The following is a 22232-nucleotide window of genomic DNA, read 5'->3' on the forward strand; positions in this document are numbered from 1 at the left end:
AGACATTAATTTCATGGTTTTTGCTCCACATGTTACTTGTTTGCAAACAAAGAGACAGGTTTTCCCCCTCTTTTCTTCTAATTTTAAAAAAAAAAAAACAAACATTTAGCAGGTTTTAAAGAAGTCTTTGAATTCTAGGAGACATAAGTTACTAATATGCAAGACAGGTCCAATTTGCAGATGTTGATACAACTTGGTGTTTTCATATACTGAGTCTTGCAGACCAATGCAAATTAAATGCCTGGAAAATGGTTTCCCCCTACAAAGCTGGAAATTACCATTTAAATGAAAATGAACCCAGGAAAATATTTCCAAAAAGTTGGGAAATCGAAGATTAAAAAAATGGAAATTGGTGCAGTTACATATTTGCATGGGGCAGAAGAGCGGGTGAGTGAGTGAGAACACATTACGTTTAATTGAACCAAACCTCCTATCAAAATCTGCAACCTTAAATATTTGGCCTGATTATCTTTAGATAAAATAGGGAAAATATTAAGCATCCAATTCACTCAATTATTAATTTTAGAAACATCTATTGAGTGCCTACTGTTTGCCTGAGGATTTGTTTGGCTCCAGGGACAGAAAGATAAACGCAAGTACGTCATCTAAGCATAAAATTCAAACACATGGTATGTGCTCTGATGGAGGTCCGAGGAGAGTTCAAGAAAAGAAGCTACCCCTGAGTTTTGTCCTGTTGCCTAGTCAACAAATTATGGTTCTAGAGTCGAAAAATGGGGCCAGTCAACTGGCATTTCTAGACATGTGTCAGTTTAAACACATCTTCTGGAGCAGATTAGCAAACACTAGAAACTGTCCAGTTTTTCAAGTCAAAACTCATCTTATATTGAAAAGATAGATTTCTCACTTCCAATGTGGTGATTAACTTAATAACAGAAATTAGTCTCCTAGTGCTTAAAATAGAAATAGGTCATCAATTTAATTAAGGAAGATGTTTGTCCTAGAATTTGTCATTTGGTTCTAAAAAACTGGAAATGGCAGAAAATATTTAAGCCCAGGAGGTGATTACATTATAATTTTTTTCCTAAACACTCTGACAACTCCTAAAGAGGAATCCCTCCATGTCTAACCACTGTCAGGGAGCAGACCACACTGCACAAGCTATCATAGAGATACGAGGTGGCTAAGACCCCTTCGGCATTGCCCAGATCTGGGATTGAGCCTTGGCTCTTTCACTTAGCTTTACTGCTCTGTGGCCTTGGGCTACTTACTCAACATCTCTGACCCACATTGTTCTCTTGGGTTTACCTCAAAAGTCAACAGTGGATTAAATGAAGAAAAGCACTCAGCACACAGTTCCTGGCACACAGCAAGTGTTCAACAAATGGCAGCTGTTCCAGGAAAGCACAAAAGGAATAGGACAGATTTCTATGACCTGCATGCTTGCTACTCCTGCCCCTGAAAATTTCATGATGCACTATTTTGTCACCAAAGAGGCAAATATTGAGCAGTCAAAGACTCTAAGTTCTTTTCAAAAGAGATTAGTCAGCGCACAGACTGAAAATCATGTTCAAAATCAGAGATAAAAATCAAAACTGTGACTTAGTTTTGCTTGGGAGGGGAGCTCACTTTCTTGTCTCTACCTCCCCTGGTTGGTTTCACCATGTGAACAGCCTATAATTCCAAAAGGTTCTGCAGGTGCTTTTTGATTCTGGGAGATGTCTGCAGAGGATGTGATAAATTGTGCAAACCAAAAGTGCATAATGGACCTACTGACCCAGCTCAAACAACAGAGTTCAGAAATGACAACTCTGTAATCAAATGATCTGTGTCCAACACCCAAGCCAACCACCCACGCCTCTCAGAGGCAGATTACAGAGAGGGTTTCTTTGTCACATCTGGAATTGCATTGTTCACCAAAAACCTGACAGTTGCTATTGTTTGAAATTAGGACCCTCTTATTAAGAAAATGAGCAGTGATCTTGTCAATAGAATCTGGAGTGAGTGCAACAGAGAACAGTGTGTGTGCGCACATGTGCTACTCTTTACACAGTGGGTATGTGCTGGTAAAAAAATCAAGGGTCATATCTCTACCCTACCTACAAAGAACACATGTGGGCCATTTCTACAGTACAGAACACATTCCTCCCTTGTCCCATGTTAAAGGGAAAAAGTGTCATAAGGAAGTATTGAAAAGTCCAACAAGAGGAAATTAGGTAATAAATAATAAAACTGGTAATAGCAACAACATGTGTTGATTACAGAGACAAGTATAAAAACACGCTTTCACTACATCTCCTCCCAAGCACCATGGGAGCTCCCCTTTCAATCCTGCTTTACAGATAACGGAAGCTAAAAGAAGGTGACAACTTGCCTATGGTCACATGGCCAGTAAGACAGGGGAACCAAGCACCCTGATCTGACCACAGAGACAGCTCCACAAATGCACCAACTGCCCCCCAGAATTAGAGCTATGACCACAAGAAGGCACACTACGCAGCCATTCAAACTCATTTTTTAGAGTCTTTAATGGCATAAGAAAGTTCCCACAAAAATCAAAGTTACGGGGGAAAAATACAGAACTGTCTTTCCTGAAAATTTCAACATTCTTTCATAAAAGCAAATAAGGTCGTGCCCCTGTACACGGCTGTGTTATCACCACCGGCCACCTGCAGACAGCAGAGTGGTCACTCACACGTGTTATTCAGGTAGCAAGACTGGTTGAAATCGGCTGAACAAATGATTAAGATGCTCATTTTGTGTCTGGGAAACTTAGCTGTCTTTTTCAATTACTTTATCTAATATCACTGAATTGATAAATTCTTTTTTTGATCAGATTAGTTTCAAATTATTCTATTACTCAGGGTGAACCTCAAGTCATTCCTACCATAATGATCACAAAAACAACTTATCAAATGTCTGTAAAAATAGATCCATCAATAGTTATCAATCATTGTTGGCATATGCATCAATTACAACAGGATATGTTCCAAATATTAAGAAAAATAGACCTAAATTCTATTATATCATAATTCTAGTCAACTATGATTATCTTTACCTATAGAACCAAATGAAAGCAATAACCTGTGTTAAATATATTTATATTTTCATGTCTTAAAGCAATCTCAAAAATGCCAGGCAGACTGGGCACAGTGGCTCAAAGTGGTAATCCTAGCACTTTGGGAGGCTGTGGTGGGAAGATTGCTTGAGGCCAGGAGTTGAAGACCACTCTGGGCAACACAGTGAGATCCTACCTCTACAAAATATTAAAAAATTAGCCTGTCATGGTGGCGTGCACCTATAGTCTCAGGTACCAGGGAGGCTGGGGCAGGAGGATCGCTTGAGCCCAGGAGTTTGAGGTTGCTGTGAGCTATGATGATGCCATTGTACTCTAGCATGGGCAACAGAGTGAGACTCTTGTCTCAAAAAAAAAAAAAAAAAAATGCAGGCACATTCAATAATCTTAGGACGGTTCCATTCATACTAATGTTAAACAATCTTCTACTTAAAAAAAATTATCACCAATGTCAATAGCAAAGGCTTTTATCTGCAATTTAGATGAAGCTTGTGCTTTCCTATCTAACCATCAGAAGATGCATCAAATGGAATGCAAACTCATTTTAATATTGTTCAAAGCAGAACATAAAGCACTGAACTTAGCAGGAAACATAATTCAATATATTCCAACAGCACATACAAGAGTTTGGCATTATCTGCTAATGTAAATTATTCCTAAACTACAATAGTTAGAATACTCAAGACTTAATTTACACTAATACACATACTCTAAGGAAAATAGCACATATAAACACTGCATCACTATATAAACAAGCCATTCACTATAATGACAAGGTCAACATGTGGTCTGTGACTTAATAACAACATGATTCTTCCTAAGACTTAACTATTCAATTAATCATTGAAATTATCTTACTGCAACTACTCCTACAATGCTCCCTAAGTTTGTCTTTGGGTCTTTGTTTTGCTTTTGTGCATTATCCCAATAACCACCCACACTGAACAAATAAAGAAATAAGGCCAGAACAGGTTACATGAAAGTTCAAGGGACATGGCAAGCATCTTTTCCATTTTTTCCCAATCCTCAATTTACAAGACTACCTATCACCAATTTGCTAACTCTAGTTCTAGTCTCCATTCACTCAGACCTCTTTGTAGACACAATGTATTACAACCCTGTCTGATGCCTGCAGTCAGACACAGGGTTGTAAGATTGACCTTTCATGGATAAACGAGACTGAAAATCATAATTGGAGAAGTGCAAACTAAAGAAACAGAGGGATTAAGCAATTCACTGGAGACAAAACCATGCAGGGCAATCACTCGGCAGCAGTGGGCAGGGAGGGTTTACCTAGTTCACTGTCCAGCTCCTCGGTGTGTACCCCTTCTTCTCCAAAGGAATAGCAGGAATGAGATAGAAAAGAGAGAAAGCAAAATTCAGACACCAGCACCAAGAAAGAAACTCCCCTTAGAAAAACAGCAGCAAACACATCGCTATATTTTGTCCTTACCTGCATTGTGGCTTATTTCATTGGCTTGGCTAGTAAACTCACGACCTCAGTGTAAATCACAAAACGGTAAGAGCTGATATTGGCAAAATAATTATATGGCTCATTTCCTTGTATGTCAAAATAAGATTTGATTGGTTGTAAAAGATGACAAATACCTTTGCGGTTTCAATGTTCTTAAGTGGGAAGTCACTTATTATAGATCTTATTGGGAGTAAACAAAGCTGTTAGACCTTTCAATATCAGTCCTTTTAATCCTTCAATAAACCTCTAATCAGTGAGGCAATTACACTGGCAATTAAAGCATTATTTAACTTACAAGTAATATTGTTGCTTGAAAAATGGAAGGTGAGGTCAATTTGAGAATGCAGACTATACGATGAGCTAAACTCCGACGTCTTTCTGAAAGGAGCTAGAACGATTATGTCATGATGACGTGCATCAAGGAAGCGAGCCTTGAAGGCTGCCCAGAAGGAGTATTGGGAGGCAGAGTTCATTGGTCTTGTGTTTATATAAGTTTTCTGAGTCAAACAGCTCAGAAATGTTAGAATAAAAATATTCTCAGTAATTGCAGTGAGCAAAACAAGTCAAAATCCTTTGCATTCTTGACCCCCTCCTCTTGCTATCAGTAAAACATTTTATTATTAATGAGAACACAGGATAACATGAAAAAATCATTTCATACCTAAAGTTTCCACAGCTACAGGGCAGGTGGCTATCCTCCCCTCTGCTTTAAGCTCCACAAACACAGGGAAAATAGGGGTGAAGCCTGTTTTTACCACCACATTATGCTCAGTGCCCAGTGTGGTTTCTGGTACATGTTAAGCACTAAATGTTTCTTGAATGAATAAATGAATGAATGAATCAATCAATCAATTATTGAGTTAAGTAACCAACATGGCCCTCCACACCCCATAACTCTTGATTTAAAATGATCCCATTGCCAATAGTAAATGTTGACTGGCATTGTTTCTTAAAAGGGGAAGCTGGCCAGGTACCGTGGCTCACTCCTGTAATCCCAGCACTCTGGGAGGCTGAGGCAGGAGGATTGCTTGAGGCCAGGAGTTTGAAACAAGCATGAGCAAGAGTGAGACCCGTCTCCACAAAAAAATTAGCCGTATGTGGTGACACATGCCTGTAGTCCCAGCTACTCGGGAGGCTGAGGCAGGAGGGTCACTTGAACCCAGAAGTTTGAGGTTGCAGAGAGCTGTGGTGACGCCATTGCACTCTAACCAGGCGACAGAGCAAGATCCTGCCTCAAAAAAAGGGCGGGCATCTGATTTACACAAAATCATCCATGAATATGCCCATTTGGATATTATCTAATAATGTCATTGGGAGCATTCATTTGTTTCTTTATTGTGCCAGTCACTGTAATAGGTGATAGAGACAGCAAAATTAGCACAATGAGATACATCTCAACCCTTCTGGAATAGGAGACAAGTCCAAAGCTCATATAAATAAAACTAAAATTAAAAGTGTGATAAATTCTCTATAGCGTAAGCTACGTAATACTGTGACCTAATCATATCTGGGGGCAAAGTTATGAAAAAGTCCCTGAGCCATAATCTGAAGAATAAACAAAATATAGCAAAAAGACTTTGGGCAAAAAATGGCTAGAATTTAAGCTCTAGGAGAGCAGGGCTTTTTGTCTGTTATGTTAACTGATAAATCTGAAATGACTGGAACACATCTGACATATAGAAGGTATTCAATGACCAGTTGTGAGATGGAAGAGGATTCTAGAAGAGAGAACTGCACATCTAACTGACGTGAAGCAGGAACTCAATGAGGACCCGTGAGGATGAAGAGCAGAGAGGGAGAGTGAGAGAAAACCTAGAGAGGCTGAGAGAAACGGGCTATAGACCTGGCGTTTCCTGAGCAGCCCATCTGGGGGTGATAACATCACACACTTACATTTTAAAACACTGCTCAGAGTGTAGCATAGCAAGGAGAGCAGGCAAGACTGCTTGGGGGATGATCATGACCCTGGACAGATAAGAATGGCAGAGATGTTGAAAAAAACAGTGAATGGATCTAGAGATACTTAGAAGACCAAAGTGAATTCAACTGGCTTGTAGATTTCAAATGGGTGTGAAGAAAAGTGACAGATCAAAGGGGTCTCTTGAGTATGCATGCATTTACCCTAAACTGACACGGGGAACACCTGGAGAAGACCAGATTTTAGAGAGAAGGACCCTTAGTCTGGTTCTAATCAGACTGAGTTTGAAGTCTCTTCGAAACAACAGTTAGTGTTATAAACCAGGTGGATTAAAATATTGGCTTGGAGCTCAAAGCCCAGGTCAAAGGTTTCTACTTGAATTAGACACAACAATGACAGAAGGAGTTAATCACTAAGATCAAAATCCCTAACTAGTTTCTCACTTTTTTGGGACAGGAAATAAAAAATACAAAATCTTTACAATAATTAGGTACGATGCTATACTGTTATATCCCACGTGTACATGACCTACAGAGAAGAGAGTAGAAAGAAATACACGAACAGTATTTGTGACCAATATGTTTTTCTGCTTTGTGTCATAATATAAACAACAACACAAGGTAGCTTTGTGTTAACTGGCAACAGAAAATGTGAACTGATGCTTGTCACAATCTGATTATATATTTTATACCATTTATGTATATAGGCATGTAAACATACATATACTTTCTATTAAAAATAGGATATATTAATTTTAATGTTGAAGGGATAATTACTAAACTATTTGCATTTGGTACAAATACATACTTGTTTCAAAGAAAATAACATTAACATAAATAATAAGAATTAAAAATTACCAGATCTGGTAATAAAAATGTTAAATAATTCTACTCAATACTTATAGTTTTTCATTAGAACCTATTGCAGAATTCTATCATTTATAAAATTATATTAGCAGGTATTTTCATACATTCCCAAGATAATTATAATTGATATTGACAGTGAAGACCTTATGGTAATAACAGTGCCTAAATTGCCTTCAAAATCATCAAGTATCAAATAAAGATTAAATTTTGTTCCATGAAATTTTATGGTTGAATGTGTTTTAGGTTCTGATCTTTGAAAACTGGTCACCTATGTACAGGTTGAATATTCCTTATCCGAAATTCTTGGGACCAAAAGTGCTTTTGGATTTCAGATGTTTTCAGATTTTGGAATATTTGTATTAAATACTTACCAGTTCAATATCCCTGATCCAAAAATCCAAAATCTAAAATGTTCCAATGAGCATTTCCTTTGAGCATCATGTTTGCACTCAGAAAGTTTTGGATTTTGAAGCATTTTGGATTTTCAAAACCAGGGATATTCAACCTGTATTATATTAAACAGAATATTTAAATAATCCAGACAATCCATTATCCCCCAAGCATATAAAATACCAGTTCTGACGGCACCTGTTCCATTCCTTCTTCAGGAACAAGACCAAGCAATCAAAATAAAACAAGCATCTCAGTTATGCCTCCTAAGTTAGAAGGACTTGTACTTCCACTTGAAGTCACTCAGATGAATATGGACACACAATTCTAAGTTCACTTAATGTTACCTGCAAACCATGCATAAGGAAGAATCATGAAGTACAAGGTTTCAATAATATACTTTAAAATACTGGCTTGCATTTTCAGAAATCCTCAAGTTCATATACACAAGAATTCTGCACTACAGGACAAATTAATAAAGTTTTGTTATAATACAATAAAAATGTATTCAATAATTATACTAATTCAAATTCCAGAATTAAATAATGAGCACCAAAGCAAACCATTTCCCTTTTCATTCATCCAGTCAAAAAGTAATTTTGGTAGAACTTGGGATAGACTTCAGTATACTAAAAAGGGACACACTTGTTCTGTCTGAATTTTTTTTCCTCATTTGGGAGAAGTAATTCCAAAGCCCTGAAATCTTTGTCAACAGAAACTCTTACAGCCAGTTAGTCCGTTTCTGAGATTAAAGGGGAGAGTGGGGCTCTACGTTAACACCTCACTGTCTTCTAGAAAGAATACACTTTTCAGGTATTTTGGGTGTACTCTAAGTTACACATAGATTCCCAAACATGTCAAAATCTGCTTCTCCTACCCTCAAGACTGGGGAAGTGACGGAGTTATAAAGCATGTACAGTTCAAGAAAGGCTCCCGATCTTTTTCTCCTAACACAGGGTTTTATAACATTTTACAACATAGCGTTAGGGTTCAGTAGGTATGCGTGACCACAGCTCCTTTGGTTTCTATATTCCTGGAGACTTTCTGGAGTCTTCTCCAAGTTCCTGAAGGCAGAAGATGTTCTTCTTTGAACAGTTTCTGCCTGTGCTAAAGTTCAGTTTCTAATGGAGATATTAGCATGCATGTACCTCTGTATGTAAACAAATCGTTCTTTTGAAACAATTCTACTGACTTTCCTCCTGCTTTCGTAAACCATAGCACAAATTGGATTACCTTTTAAAAACACACTGTTAAAACCCAATTGACCTTGCTAGAACTCTTTAAATTTGCACATGTGAACAAGCCCCAACTCACTTAACCCAAGACATTCCTGGTTCCTTACCATCATCTTCACACTCTTCCAGAGGCTTCTGCTGCTTGTTCAGGCACCGAGGGTCTAACCAAGATGTTGTTTTTGTGTTATGGCTGCAATCCAGAAACAAAAACAAGAAATTTTTTTGAAAAGAAAAAAAGCAAAAAGCCCAATAACAGAATCACACACTCTTGAATATTTGCACCTCAACCAAAGCAAAGATAATTTCCAACAGCAAACGTAGGGACCAAAGGCCCCTGGCCCCTTAAACGTTTGCTGAAAAATCACTAACATAAGGCATTGATTTATAGGAGAAAAAGACATATAAATGTATTTAACATGTGTACATGGGCACCTTCAGAATCAAGACCCCAAAATAGAGCATCTATTTTTATGCTTAGGTTCAACAAAGTATGGACCGCCATACTTTGTAGAAATATGATTGGACAAAAAAAGGGTATGATCTAATGCTAGCAGACTGAGTGGGAAAACTCAGCAAGGCCTGTCTAGATCTCTCTTGGCCTCTCTGAGCTGCATTCCTTCCTTCTGGATATGGGCAGGGCCCTCTCTGGAATGGGGGTCTTATAATCTACAGTCCAACAAGGTAGGTCAGGTCATTCCTTTATGGGCAGTTTTTACACAGAATAATTTTAGCTTTTACAGCTGGCTTTTGGGAAAAGGGGTTCTGGTTTTTATGACTTGCTTTGGAGAAGAAGGATGCTAGTTGCTATGGCTAGCCTCAGGGAAGAACGGGACTGAGGGGCAGGAAGACAGGACAGGAGAAGGTGAAAGAAAAACTTGCTTCTGAGGCCTTAATTTTGGGGTACTGTTTTCTGAGGCCCAGCAAAACCCAAACCAGAAGAAAGCCTGAGATGAGAATTATAAAATGGCTTGGGGAGGGTCTTAGGCAGGATTTTTACTTACTTAAGATATAATCATTCAATCACTGAAAGTTTAAAATGTAATACCGGCTTTATTTTTGAAAAATGAGTTGCAAATGACACCCCTTGCCTATACTGTCTAAACTTGTCTAGACTTATTTTAGTCTTCACATTTGTCAAAGAGCTAATTCCAATTTATTTTAAATTTATCTATGACTTAAATCTTGGATGCTAGAATTTACAAAGAAGGTTGCTATCTCACTCATTAGATTACATTTCTCATGACAGCGTGAAACTACCTCAATTCACATAAAATGGCTCAAAACGACCAGTACACATCACTAATCACAGGGTCCTAAATTATGCTTTGGACATACTGAAGGCAACCCCAATTTACCTATCATAAATAGAACCTGGGCCAAGGAAAAGCCTGGATGGGCTAAAACATGTCACCCAACTGCCTTCTGGAGGGTATGGTTTAATTCTAGATGAAGTATTTCAACAGACAGTAACTGGGCCTTGAAGATCTGAAAGTGTACAGAAACATTCCCAAGGATATTGCTCTTCGATCATGTTAGAAATGTCACCAGAATGGCTAGAAGCATTCAGCTTTTGTGCTTCCCAAAGCAGTGTCTGGCACAAAGTTCTCCTTGAGCCCCTAATCCACTATGCAGCTAAGTGGGTGGAGTAGAAAACACTCCAAGTCCAGTAGTTCTGGCTACAAACCACACATGAAAACAAGAAATTAAAAAAAAATGTTTTTTTGAAGTTTGATGTTTAGACTGTAAACACAGGAGGTGGGAGATGGCCAAAGGTCTTTATTGTAGATTCAAAGGTTATTAGTCGGTAAAGAAAAATATTATGGCTTAAGTGAAAAACAATGTGCAAATGTATATACATCATCTCAATTGTATTAAAAGAAAAATAAATAAAAGGTAGTGCAACAATCACCACCACCACTACTTATTTAAACACTTACAACTACCAGAATCTGTCCTAAGTCTTTTACACATATATTACAATTTATTCAATCCTTACAATAACCCCTGAGGGAAGTATTATTAGCATGAAAATTATTATTCTCACTTTACAAATGAGAGAACTGAGGACAGGGAGGTGAAGAAATTTGCCCAAGAACACTCTATTTATACACAGCAAAACTGGGATTCAAACCCAGGGAGTTGTGCACTAGAATCCATGGTCCACCCTATTCCTACACAGCAAGATAGAAAAACTTTTGTATTTTGAAATACCTGTAGATTCACATGCAGCTGTTAGGAACAATATAGGCACCCCCGTGCCCTTTACCTAGGTCCTATCAATGGTAACATCTTGCAAAACTATAGTACACTGTGACAGTGGGGACACTGTTGTCAACACAGCCAATACACAAAACATTTCCCTCATGTTGCCCTTGTATGGTCACACCTGGTTCCCTTCCAACCATTCCCCTCAACCTTCTTCTTAATCCCTAGCAACCACTAATCTGTTCTCCGTTTTCATAATTTTGTCACTTTAAGAATGTTATATAAATGGAATGGTAGTATGTAATATTTGGGATTGGTGTTTTCACTCAGCATAATTCTCATCAAGACTGTTCCAATATATGGCTGGGTGCAGTGACTTACACCTGTAATCCTAGCACTCTGGGAGGCCAAGGCAGGAGGGATTGTTTGAGGTCAGGAGTTCGAGTCCAGCCTGAGCACGAAAGAGACCCTGTATCTACTAAAAATAGAAAAAACATTAGCCGGGTGTTGTGGCGCACACCTGTAGTCCCAGCTACTCAGGCGGCTGAGGCAGGAGGATTGCTTGAGCCCAGGAGTTTGAGGTTGCTGTGAGCTAGGCTGACGCCGCGGCACTCTAGCCCAGGCAACAGAGTGAGACTCTGTCTCAAAAAAAAAAAAGCTAAAAAAATTCTGAGCCTTCCAATCCATGGATAGGGTATATCTCTCCATTTATTACAGTCTTCTTCGATCTCTTTTATCAGCATTTTGTAGTTCACAGCCTAGAAAATCCAATACATGTTTTGTTAGATTGATAGCTGTGTCATTTTTTTGAGCACCTTTACATTTTATTTTTAATTTTGGTGTCTGAGTGTTCGTTGCCAGTGTATAGATATATTAATACAATCAATATTTGTATGCTTATTTTTTATCTTGCAATCTTGCTGAACTGACTTATTATAGAGTTTTTTTGGGTACACGTCTTGTGATTTTCTACATAGATAATCATTTAATCTGCAAAGACAGGTAGTTTTATTTCTTCTTTTCCAACCTACATGGCTTTTATTTCCTTTTCTTGTCTAATAAACCTGGAGAGACCTTCTAGCATGATTGAGTAAGAATGGTGAGAGCTGACATCCTTGGCTTGTTCCCAAACTTGCAGGGAAGGCCTTTCATCTTTCACGAGTAAGTGTAATGTTGGCTGTGCTGAATTTTGTCAAATGCTTTTCCTGCATCAATTAATATGATCATGTGATTCTTTTCCTTTAGACTTTTAACATGGTGGGTCATACTGATTTTTTTGAACATTGAACCAGTTTGCACCCCTAGACTAATTCCCACTTAATCACAGAAGAGTCTACATTGCTGAATACTATTTGCTAATATTTTGTTAAAGATTTTTGCACCTATATCTTTTTTTGTATTGTCTTTGTTAATTTTGATATCAAGGTAATACTAGCTTCATAAAAATAATTGGGGAGCATTCCTCTTCTTCTATTTTCTGGAAGAGATTATGTAGAAATAGTATTAAATCTTCTTCAAATGGTTGGTAGAATTCTCCAGTGAAACCATATGGGCCTGGAGATTTCTTTTTCAGGAGTTTTTAAATTACAAATTCATTTTCCTTAATAGTTAGAGGGTTACTTCAATTACCTATTTCCTATTGGACAAATTATGACAGTTTGTGATTCTTGAGGTCCATTTCATCTAAATTGTCAAATTTATGTGTGTAGATTCATTGATTGGCAGCATTCCTTTATTTAATCTTCTGGATGCCTTTAGGGTCTGCAGTAATTCCCTGTTTAATTCCTAATATCGATAATTTGCATATTTTCTCATTTTTTGTCAGTCTTGCTAGAGGTTCTTCAATATTATAATCTTTTTGAAGAACAAGCTATTTGCTTCATTGATTTTTTCTATTATTTTAGTGCTCTTGATTTTACTGATTTCTGCTTTCATCTTTATTATTTCCTTCTATCTGCTTATTTTGAGTTTAATTTACTCTTCTTTTTCTAGGTTCTTGAGTTGGGAGTTTAAATTCTTGATTTGAGACTTTTCCTCTTTTCTCATATATATGTTTAGTGCTATAAGTTTACCTCTCATCGCTGCCTTGGCTGTGTCCCACCCATTTTGATATGCTTTATTTTCATTTTCTTTCAGTTAAATTGGTTTACTTCTTCTTTATTTCCCTGAGACTTCCTCTTTGACCTATGGATTATTTAGAAGTGTGTTGTTTAGTTTTTAAGTGCTTGGAGACTTTCCTACTTTATCTCATATTGATAAGGCAACTCTTGCTTTCTTCTGATTAAAGTTTGCAAGATATATTTTTCCATCCCTTTACTTTCAACATACTATATTGTTATATTTGAAAATAAGTTTTTATAGACAGTATACAGTTGAGTCATGTTTTTGTAATCTACTTTTTGATTCTCCATCTTTTAATTGCTGAATTTAGTTCACTTCATTTAATGTAGTTATTGATATGTTAGGGCTTAAGTATTCCATTTGGTTAATTGCTTTCTTTTTGTTCTATTTTTCTTTTCTCTGTTTTATTTTTCCAGCCTTTCTATGGGTTACATGAATATTTTAGAATTCCGTTCTGATTTATCTACAGTACTTTTGAGCATATCTCTTTGCATAGTTTTATAAGTGGTTGCTTTAGGTATTATATAATATATATACATACATTATGTTATTTATAAACATATTTTTACATATATCTTATCACAATCTACTAGTCTCATTTTACCAACTGACATATCAAAACCTTACCTCTATTTATACCCTTTTTCCCTCCCTTATTAATAAATTATCTTAAATATTCTCTCCACGTACCTTTAAAAACATATTAAACAGTGTTATTTTCACTTCAACCCTCAACCCTAACTTAGAAAACTCACGAGGTGTCAATTATACCTCAGTAAAACTGGGGGGGAAAAAAAGAAAATCAATAGGTCAATAAAACTGTATTTCATTTACCTATATTTTTACTCTTTGCATTTTTCTTTCTTTCTTCGTGTTGTTCTAAGATTTTTTTTGGTTTTTGAATTTTCTTTTTGTTTAGAGAATATTATTTAGCCATTTATTTAGGGTAGGCCTGCTGGCAACACATTTTCTTACTTTTCTTTCATCTAAGAATATCTTGATTCCTCTTTCATTTGTAAAGAATATTTTCACTGGGGTAGAATTCTGGGTTAATCCCTCATTTTTTTCCAGCACTAGAAAAATGTCAGCCAACTTCCTTCTGGCCCCTGTAGTTTCATTTGAATTGTTTTACCCACATACATAAAGTATCATTTCTCTTGTTGCTTTCGAGATTTTTCTGTTTTTAGTTTCAGAAATTTGACTACGATGTATCTTAGTAGTTTTCTTTGGATTTACTGTTTGGGTTCATCCAGCTTCTTGAATCTTTAGGTTTATTTCTTTTGCCAAATTCAGGAAATTTCCAGCCATTAGTTCTTCAAGTACTTCTCTTTGCAGTCCCATCCATTTTTTCTTCTCCTGGGATTCTGATGACACAAATGCTAGATCTTTTGTTATTGTTCCAAAAGCCCTGAGGCTCTGTTCACTTTTTCCCCCAGTCAATTTTCTCTCTTTCAGATTGGGCAATTTCTATTTTCATGTTCACTAATTCTTTCCTCTCCCTACTTCATTCTGCTGTTGAATTCATCTACTAAGCTTGTTATTTTGGCTACTGTATTTTTCAGTTCAAAATTTTCTGTTTTTTATATCTTCCATTGCTTTGCTGAGACTTTCTAATTTTTGCTGAAACTTTCCATTTTTTTCCATTTGTTTTAAGCATAACTATAATTGCTTGTTGAAGTGCTTTTGGCTGCTTTAAAATCTGTGTTAGGTAATATTAACACTAACATACTGTCATCCTAGTGCTGGTATCTACTGATTGCCTTTTCTCAATCAATTTCAGATCTTCCTGGTTCTTGGTATAAGAAGTGATTTCCTGATTAATCTGGACATTTTGGGTATATCTAGATCTTATTTCAACTTTCTATCGGCTTTTTCTAACACTGCTCAAAGAGAGGAAAGGGGGATGCTATCTGTTACTTCTACGTAGGGCCCCCACTTGGCTTCTGTTGACAACGGTAGAGGGAATGGGCTCTTTGTCACTGTTGGGTGGAGTGGGGAGGGCAGTTCCAGCTCCCATCAAGGCATTTGCTAACACCAGCTTGGCTGGGAGGGGTGGCAGTATTCTCACTATTGCTCCCAACTTGGCCTCACTGACTCCACAGGGAGAGGGGGTACTCTTTAACTACTGAATGGTGGTGAAAATCCTCACTGCCCTCTAAACCTTCTCTCCCACCACCCCAGTGGCGGGGAGAACGGTGCCTCATTACTGCCAAGTGGGGGTGGAAGTCCAAACTCCCCTCAAGTGGTCTGCACAGAATCCACACAGGGAAAGGAGAAATACTCTTTACTGCCTAGCTGCATCAAAGTGCTGGCTCTACACCTAGCCTTTTCTGACACTACCCCGGGCAGGCAGGTTTGGGCTCCTAGTCACGGCCTAACGAGAAGCGGAGGTCTAACCTCCCCAATTGACCTCTGCTGGAGAGGGTGGGCGTGGGACCACAGGTTTTTCTGTGTTGTTGACTGAAGTAGAATGGTTGTTGAATAAAAGTTCTCTGTCTCATGGGATGTGCCTTTCCTGATCCTTCGGCTAGAGAGAGCAGGCTTTTATTTGTCGCTATCCATTGGTGTCTCTGGGTTGCTGGCTTCTTCAGTCCACGTCTGGGATAAATGAAGTAAAAGAGAAAAATTCAGGAAACTCACCACCAATTGTTCCTTTGATCTCAAGCTCCCTAGCCAGTGTGTCTTATTTGCTCCTCCTTTCAAAGTCTTCTTATGTTTGTTTTCTTCTATACAATGTCCAGAGTTTATAAGTCCGTGCTTGATTTTTTCAATGTTTGTTTACATTTCCAGTATTTCCTAAAATTCCCTCAAACTATAAAAAATATATATATATAAAATACATAAAACAAAGCAGACCCAATTCTACTGAAATTTAACTTGATATTCAATGTAAGATACTCTAAGAAGTTTTTCAGAATGAAAGATAAATAAAAACTCAGTAACCAGGATATATAACTGAGGCTAAAATATAAACAGTATGCATCTAATCATTTAATTTCTATGGAATTTGATAGCTGCAGACCAAATCCCATAGTTGTCATAAGCTACATTTTTCTGTAATTTTCTATTAAACACTAGGATAGTGAAACATTCACCTTACCTCAGCTAAAAGCTAAGTTATGAAAAGTAGGCGAATCACTGTCCTCTCCTACAGCCAGTCATAGTTTTGGGGCCCAGCATTCCATAACCATTAATATATCAAACTTTGTTTTCAAATTTGTCAAGTCATTCTTGAGAAAAATTACTGATACATTCTTTTCCAAGAATTTCAATTACACACATTATTCTGTACCAAGAATGCCTCTATTATCCTTTTCTTTTCACAGCACAATTCTTCTTTACTAATGGACATGATAATTTCAAAGGCTACTTATTGCAAAAGCTAAGTACAAAATCCTGAGCTTTAGCTGAAATCCATTTTTATCACAATGTTTCAACTCCTCTGTAATGCCCACAGACGATGATGATGAAAATGGAAACAATAACAACAGTAACCACTAATGAGTACCAGCCCACATACTTTACATTCACTATCTCCTCTAACTCTCACAGCAGTCTGACAAGGTAGTTACGACCCATAAAATTCATGTCCTCCTTTTACAGCTATGAAACATTGAGATGCCAAGAGGTAAACTCAAGTTCCTGAGGTCACACAACTAGTAAGTGATGGAAGCAACAGGACCTTTTAGGTGAGCTGACTCCCAGGAAAAGACTACATCTTTTATCCCTTTCTTTAACAAGAATTTGTCATTAACATGAAGACAGAAAAATGCAATGTCCCCTCCCCTCTTGTTGGAAAACAACACAGCAGCTTTGGTTTATTTATCTCAAACCTCTACCTAGGTAGGTTCTCAAAGAGGATGCTCTGAGACTCAAGCATTTTCCCTCACTCCCATGTCTTTAGGAAAATTATACTTTATTATCCTCATTGCTTTTTCTTGTTACAAAATACACACTAAGTATGAAAATTTCAAACCCCACAGAAATGTATAATGTGGTTAGGAAGTAAATTCCTAACTTAACTCAAACCTAATTGTTAATAGATACTTCTAGAATTTTTCTATATATAGAACTATATCTACATATTCACAGAAACAAATATACATATAGTATATGTATGTATACACACATATATTTTACGAAAGTGAGATACTTCATATATTCTTCCCCAATGCCCTCATTTGTTATTGTTCACTTAATAGCAGAATTTCAATTTTAATCTATGTGAGCATGACAGATTAATCAGGGCTTTTTTTTATATAGCATAATTGGCCATTTTCTTTTTCCTTCTTAGTGGTGAAAAAAAACATGGTGAATCTCAAGGATACGGTAATAGAGTTAAAGAACTGCAGTTAAAAATCGACTACTGTTGGTTAGGAAAATCATATCAGCTCAGATTTTCCAGAAGCATTCCAAATGTTTCTTTTCAGAAAAGGTTATTTATTTAAGGTTTAACTATATAGGATTTAAGTTTTATAATTCTTTTTTCATTTTAGAGACAGGGTCTCACTCTGTCACCCAGGCTGGAGTGCGGTGGCGTGAGCATAGCTCACTGCAGCTTCGAACTCTTGGGCTCAAGCAATCATCCTGCTTTAGCCTCCCAAGCAGCTGGGACTACAGGCATAAGCCACTGCACCGAGCAAGTTTTATAATTTTGAAAGACTTTCACATCTATGTATTCTCAAACTTGATCATACACTTTGCACCATGTAAAAAAAAAAACAACTTAAAATGGATCATAGACCTCAATGTGATATGTACAACTATAAAAATTCTAACAGAAATATGGCAGAAAATTTTTATGATTTCGGGTTAAGCAAAGATTTCTTAACTACTACAGCAAAAGCATAATCTACAAAAAAAATTGGTAAATCAGACTTAATCAAAATTAAGAACTTCTGCTCTTTGAAAAACATGTTACGATAATGAAAAGAAAAGCTGGACTTGGAGATGATACATGCAAATCACAAATACGATAAAGGAATTATATCCAGAATATATAAAGAAGTCTTAAAACTCAACAATAAACTTTAAGATATCCAATTGAGAAAAAATAAGCAATGAGTGTAATATTTTTAATGGCTAATTATTTATATATTATACCATAATTTCTATATGCCATAATTTAGCTATCTAAAACTTTAGGGAAATTATTAACCTTACGTTTCCTCAAACTCTTCAGACTCAGTAAGTAGGATGATATGACTAATTACCTTTTTTATACAAAGCTTGTTAAACCTTATTAAAAAGTACCATCGGTGGTCATCAATGATCATTCCTTTTAGATTTAATTTAAATCTGTAGCTGCTAGACAGAGGGAAAGAAGGAAAAAAGAAGGGGGGAAATTTAGGTAGAAATATGGTATACTTTACTCTATAAAATAGACTTCTCCATTTTCGGTATAGGCCATCTCCCAGTTCTCAGGTAGAGGACCTAAATTATCCTCTGCAGAAAGAGGTAGGTATTGAGGGAACTTCTGAGAAGGGTCCGTGATGGGAGCAGTGAGGATGCTACTATTCACAGGCGGTAGTGTTGTTTCTTGGAGAGTGTGCTCGTCTTGGTCACCAGAATCAGCTGCTTAATCATGCGGGATGGAGAGGAAGGGAGAGAAAAAAAAAAGTCATTCAGCAATCATATCCCAAACCTCAGAAGTACACTACTGGACACATCTATATTCCTAAAAGTACAAATTCATTTTCCTTAATAGTTAGAGGGTTACTTCAATTACCTATTTCCTAATCCTTTCCTAATTCCTGGACACTGACTATGACTTCTTTTTTATTTAGATGAATGTTGCTTAAATAGGAAGCATCAAAGTGATCAACAAAATTTATTTTACTTAAAAAGGAGAGGATACCACTACTGGATATCTACCCAAAGGGAAAGAAGTTATTCTAAAAAAAGGACATCTACACTCGAATGTTTATTGCAGCACAATTCACAATCGCAAAGATGTGGAATCCTCCCAAGTGCCCATCATTCATGAGTAGATTAACAAACTGTTGTATAGGTATACCGTGAAGTACCACTCAGTCCAAAAAAGTATTAATTAATGCCTTTTACAGCAACTTGGAGGGAGCTAGAGATCATAAAATGAAGTATCTCAAGAATGTAAAAAAAAAAAAAAAAAAAACACCACATGTACTCTCTAATAAATTGGAATTAACCGATGGGCCCAAAAGTACACAGAGGGAAGTAAAAGTCATGGGAAATCAAGCAGGGGGATGGAGGAGGGAGGGAGGGGCAAAAACCCACCTAACAGATACAATGAACACTATCCAGATGATGGGCACATTTACAGCCCTGACTCAAGCCATGTGTACCTCCTTAATATTCTGAAATAAAAAAAAAAGGAGAAAAAACATGCCCAAATAATGGATCCCTCACAGTCTTGGAAACGTCAAAGAAGAAATCAATTCATGACTCAAATCCTAAAGTCTCTTAAACTAAGAAGGCCATCAAAACACAGAGTGATCTGTACCCTCATTCCACAGGTATCATTTGGTTTCATGATTCAGAAGATGTGTGAGGGCGAAGAAAGTGTCCATGCCAAAAGCACAGGCGGAATGGCATAATTACTCATTTTTGTATAAATTATTTAAAACATTTTCGGTAGATACTGGCAAAGATCAAAGGCTGATAAATTAAGCTAAAAAGTACACAAAAGTTTAGAGTATGGAGACAGCTATACCCGTGAGTCAGATTTGAGCCTCTCTGGGAAATGTAAGGAGAATGTTCCCATGAAAATCAAGACAGTTACCCCCCCGCCCCCAGAACAGTATCATATGGGTGGATGGTTTGACTTGGGTCTTAAACAAAGGCTTGGAGTACACAAGTCTTCTTCCCTTCCTATTAACTAGAAACTTCAGGGGTGATGTCATCGAAGTATCCACAAATGGCATTGTTGACATTCTAGTTGAATTTTTATAGAAGCCGATGATATTAAATGTGAGTCTCTGTGGGGCTTTAAACATAATAATCAGGGAATGTAGTGGATTTCTATCTCCCACAGTAATTCTCCTGTAGACATTTCTAATTTAGTGAGAGCAGACTGAAGAGTAATAAAAGGCTGTTTTCAACGCCTTCTCTGATGAGTAGCTCCCAATGACACACATGGGAATGAAGGAAATACAAAAGGTGGATGAGGGCATGGCAAGCCTCTGCCAAAATCCGCCACCACTGAGGAGGCTGCCTGTAGGCTTTCTCTGCCCTGCATCTATTCCCTCTGCCTCTGGCACTACCAAATCTCCTTTGGAAACCACCCTCTCCATTCCAGGTCCAGGTGAGGACTCAAACCTACTCCTGACTCCAAGTCACAACCTTTGCCAATCAGGAGTATTCTACCCTTTTTGCCTTTGGGATTAGTTCAGGAATGGGTGCACGATCCAAGGCAAACCAGTGAACGTCAGGCAGAACTATCAAGCAAAAGGTGCCCTCATGATGCTGGAGTTATTTAGCCGATAGGTTCTCACGCTGTAGGTACTGGTGGCTCTCTTGACATAGTTCGGCAACACCTACTGGGGAATTAAACCCATGCAGAGGAAAGCAGAGATGAAAGATGGAGAGAGTGGCCTAATATCCCTGACTGTGACTCCGATTTGATGTCTGAAATCAAGGCTACCCTCGGTTTCTTCAATTGCGTGAGCCCCCACATTCACTTCCTGCTTAAACCAATTTGAGTTGGTTTTATGACTCACATACAACAGTGCAGATTAATAGAACCACTATAAGTTTGAAAGAACAGAAAGGAAATAAAGCCAACGTGGAAAAAACACTTTGAAATTAATAATCAATAATAAAATAAATTCAAAACCAGCAAGAATTAAAAGATTCACCCTTAAGTCTCTAGGATCCAAAATATATTCATTTCTGGCATATCTCTGTATACTTTTCATACTTAAGATATATAAGAGTCACCCAGAGAGATTGTTAAAATGCCTATTTCAGGCTCTGTACTCAAGAGAATAGGTTTGGGGTGAGGTTCCAAAATGTGCATTTTTATTCTTTTGATTTTTTTTAGAGACAGGCTCTCACTCTGTCACCCAGGCTGGAGTACAGTGGCACAATCACAGCTCACTGTAAGCTCAAACTCCTGGGTTCAGGTGATCCTCCTGCCTCAGCCTCCCGAGTAGCTAGGACTACAGGTGTGCACTACCACATCTGGCTAAGTTTTTTAGTTTTTATTTTTTGTAGAGACAGGATCTTACTATGTTGCCCAGTCTGTTCTCGAACTCCTGACCTCAAACGATCCTCCCACCTTGGCCTCCCACATTGCTGGGATTACAGATGTGAGCCATTGTACCTGGCCAAAATGTACATTTTTAAAGTATCCAGGTGATGGAGAGTTAGGTGGTACAAGAATCACATTCTGAGGACAGAGATACAAAGAGCTCTCCAAAGAAAGAAAAGAAAAAAATGAGGTGAAAAATCAGCTGTTTAAAAAGTCTTAATTTCACTTGGGGTTCACTCATTTCTGCATTACAACCTGCCATGCTCCACAATCACTAGAACCTTTGGCTCCTAGGAGAGGTGTTGCCCTGCAGCCAGTGGGCCAGAGAGTGAGAGAATGGTTCATTCTCAGGCTACTAAGGCCTCTGTCCACCAGTGCCAGGCCAAAGACACAAGTGAGATGTGTGTGCACAGAGACCCACAGAAGACGTATCCACACAGTCTGAAGGGAGCCAGGCCAGGGCCTCAGTGACAGACAGACAGTGGACTCAGAGTTGCCAGATATCTGATTTTTCAAGAGAAGATGGAAATCTGCATTTTTGTGCAAACTATCCCAATTTTTCAACCATAATTCCCTTAAAAAATAATGCAGTATGGCACAAGCAAAAAATGAAAGGTAGTGACGACAAGCACTGACTCACTCTGGAGGCACAGAGTTTAAATCCTGGCTTTACCATTTACTAACGTGGGCAAAGTACTTAACCTCTCTGTGCCTTCGCTTCCTCATCTGGAAAATGGGGCAATAACAGGACCCAGCTCA

At 37.7% G+C, this 22232-nt stretch overlaps 1 protein-coding gene across 6 annotated transcripts in view; it reads right to left on the bottom strand.

Moving 5' to 3' along the window:
* The window catches only part of MAGI1 (membrane associated guanylate kinase, WW and PDZ domain containing 1), a 719842-nt gene that overhangs the window by 91129 nt on the left and 606481 nt on the right, over nt 1-22232 (bottom strand). For 5 of the 6 annotated variants that reach the window (XM_012638264.1, XM_012638250.1, XM_012638234.1 and 2 more), the window contains exons 5-7: nt 18616-18817; nt 9025-9107; nt 4328-4363 (exon numbers count right to left, since the gene is read on the bottom strand). In XM_012638264.1, the coding sequence (XP_012493718.1) occupies nt 4328-4363; nt 9025-9107; nt 18616-18817 (321 nt within the window). The remainder of the gene's footprint in view (nt 1-4327; nt 4364-9024; nt 9108-18615; nt 18818-22232) is intronic. The other variant, XM_012638256.1, reaches the window with a different exon arrangement.

The sequence above is a fragment of the Propithecus coquereli genome, unplaced genomic scaffold (assembly GCF_000956105.1).
Source record: "Propithecus coquereli isolate 6110/MARCELLA unplaced genomic scaffold, Pcoq_1.0 Scaffold1, whole genome shotgun sequence".
Classification (NCBI taxonomy): Eukaryota; Metazoa; Chordata; class Mammalia; order Primates; family Indriidae; genus Propithecus; species Propithecus coquereli.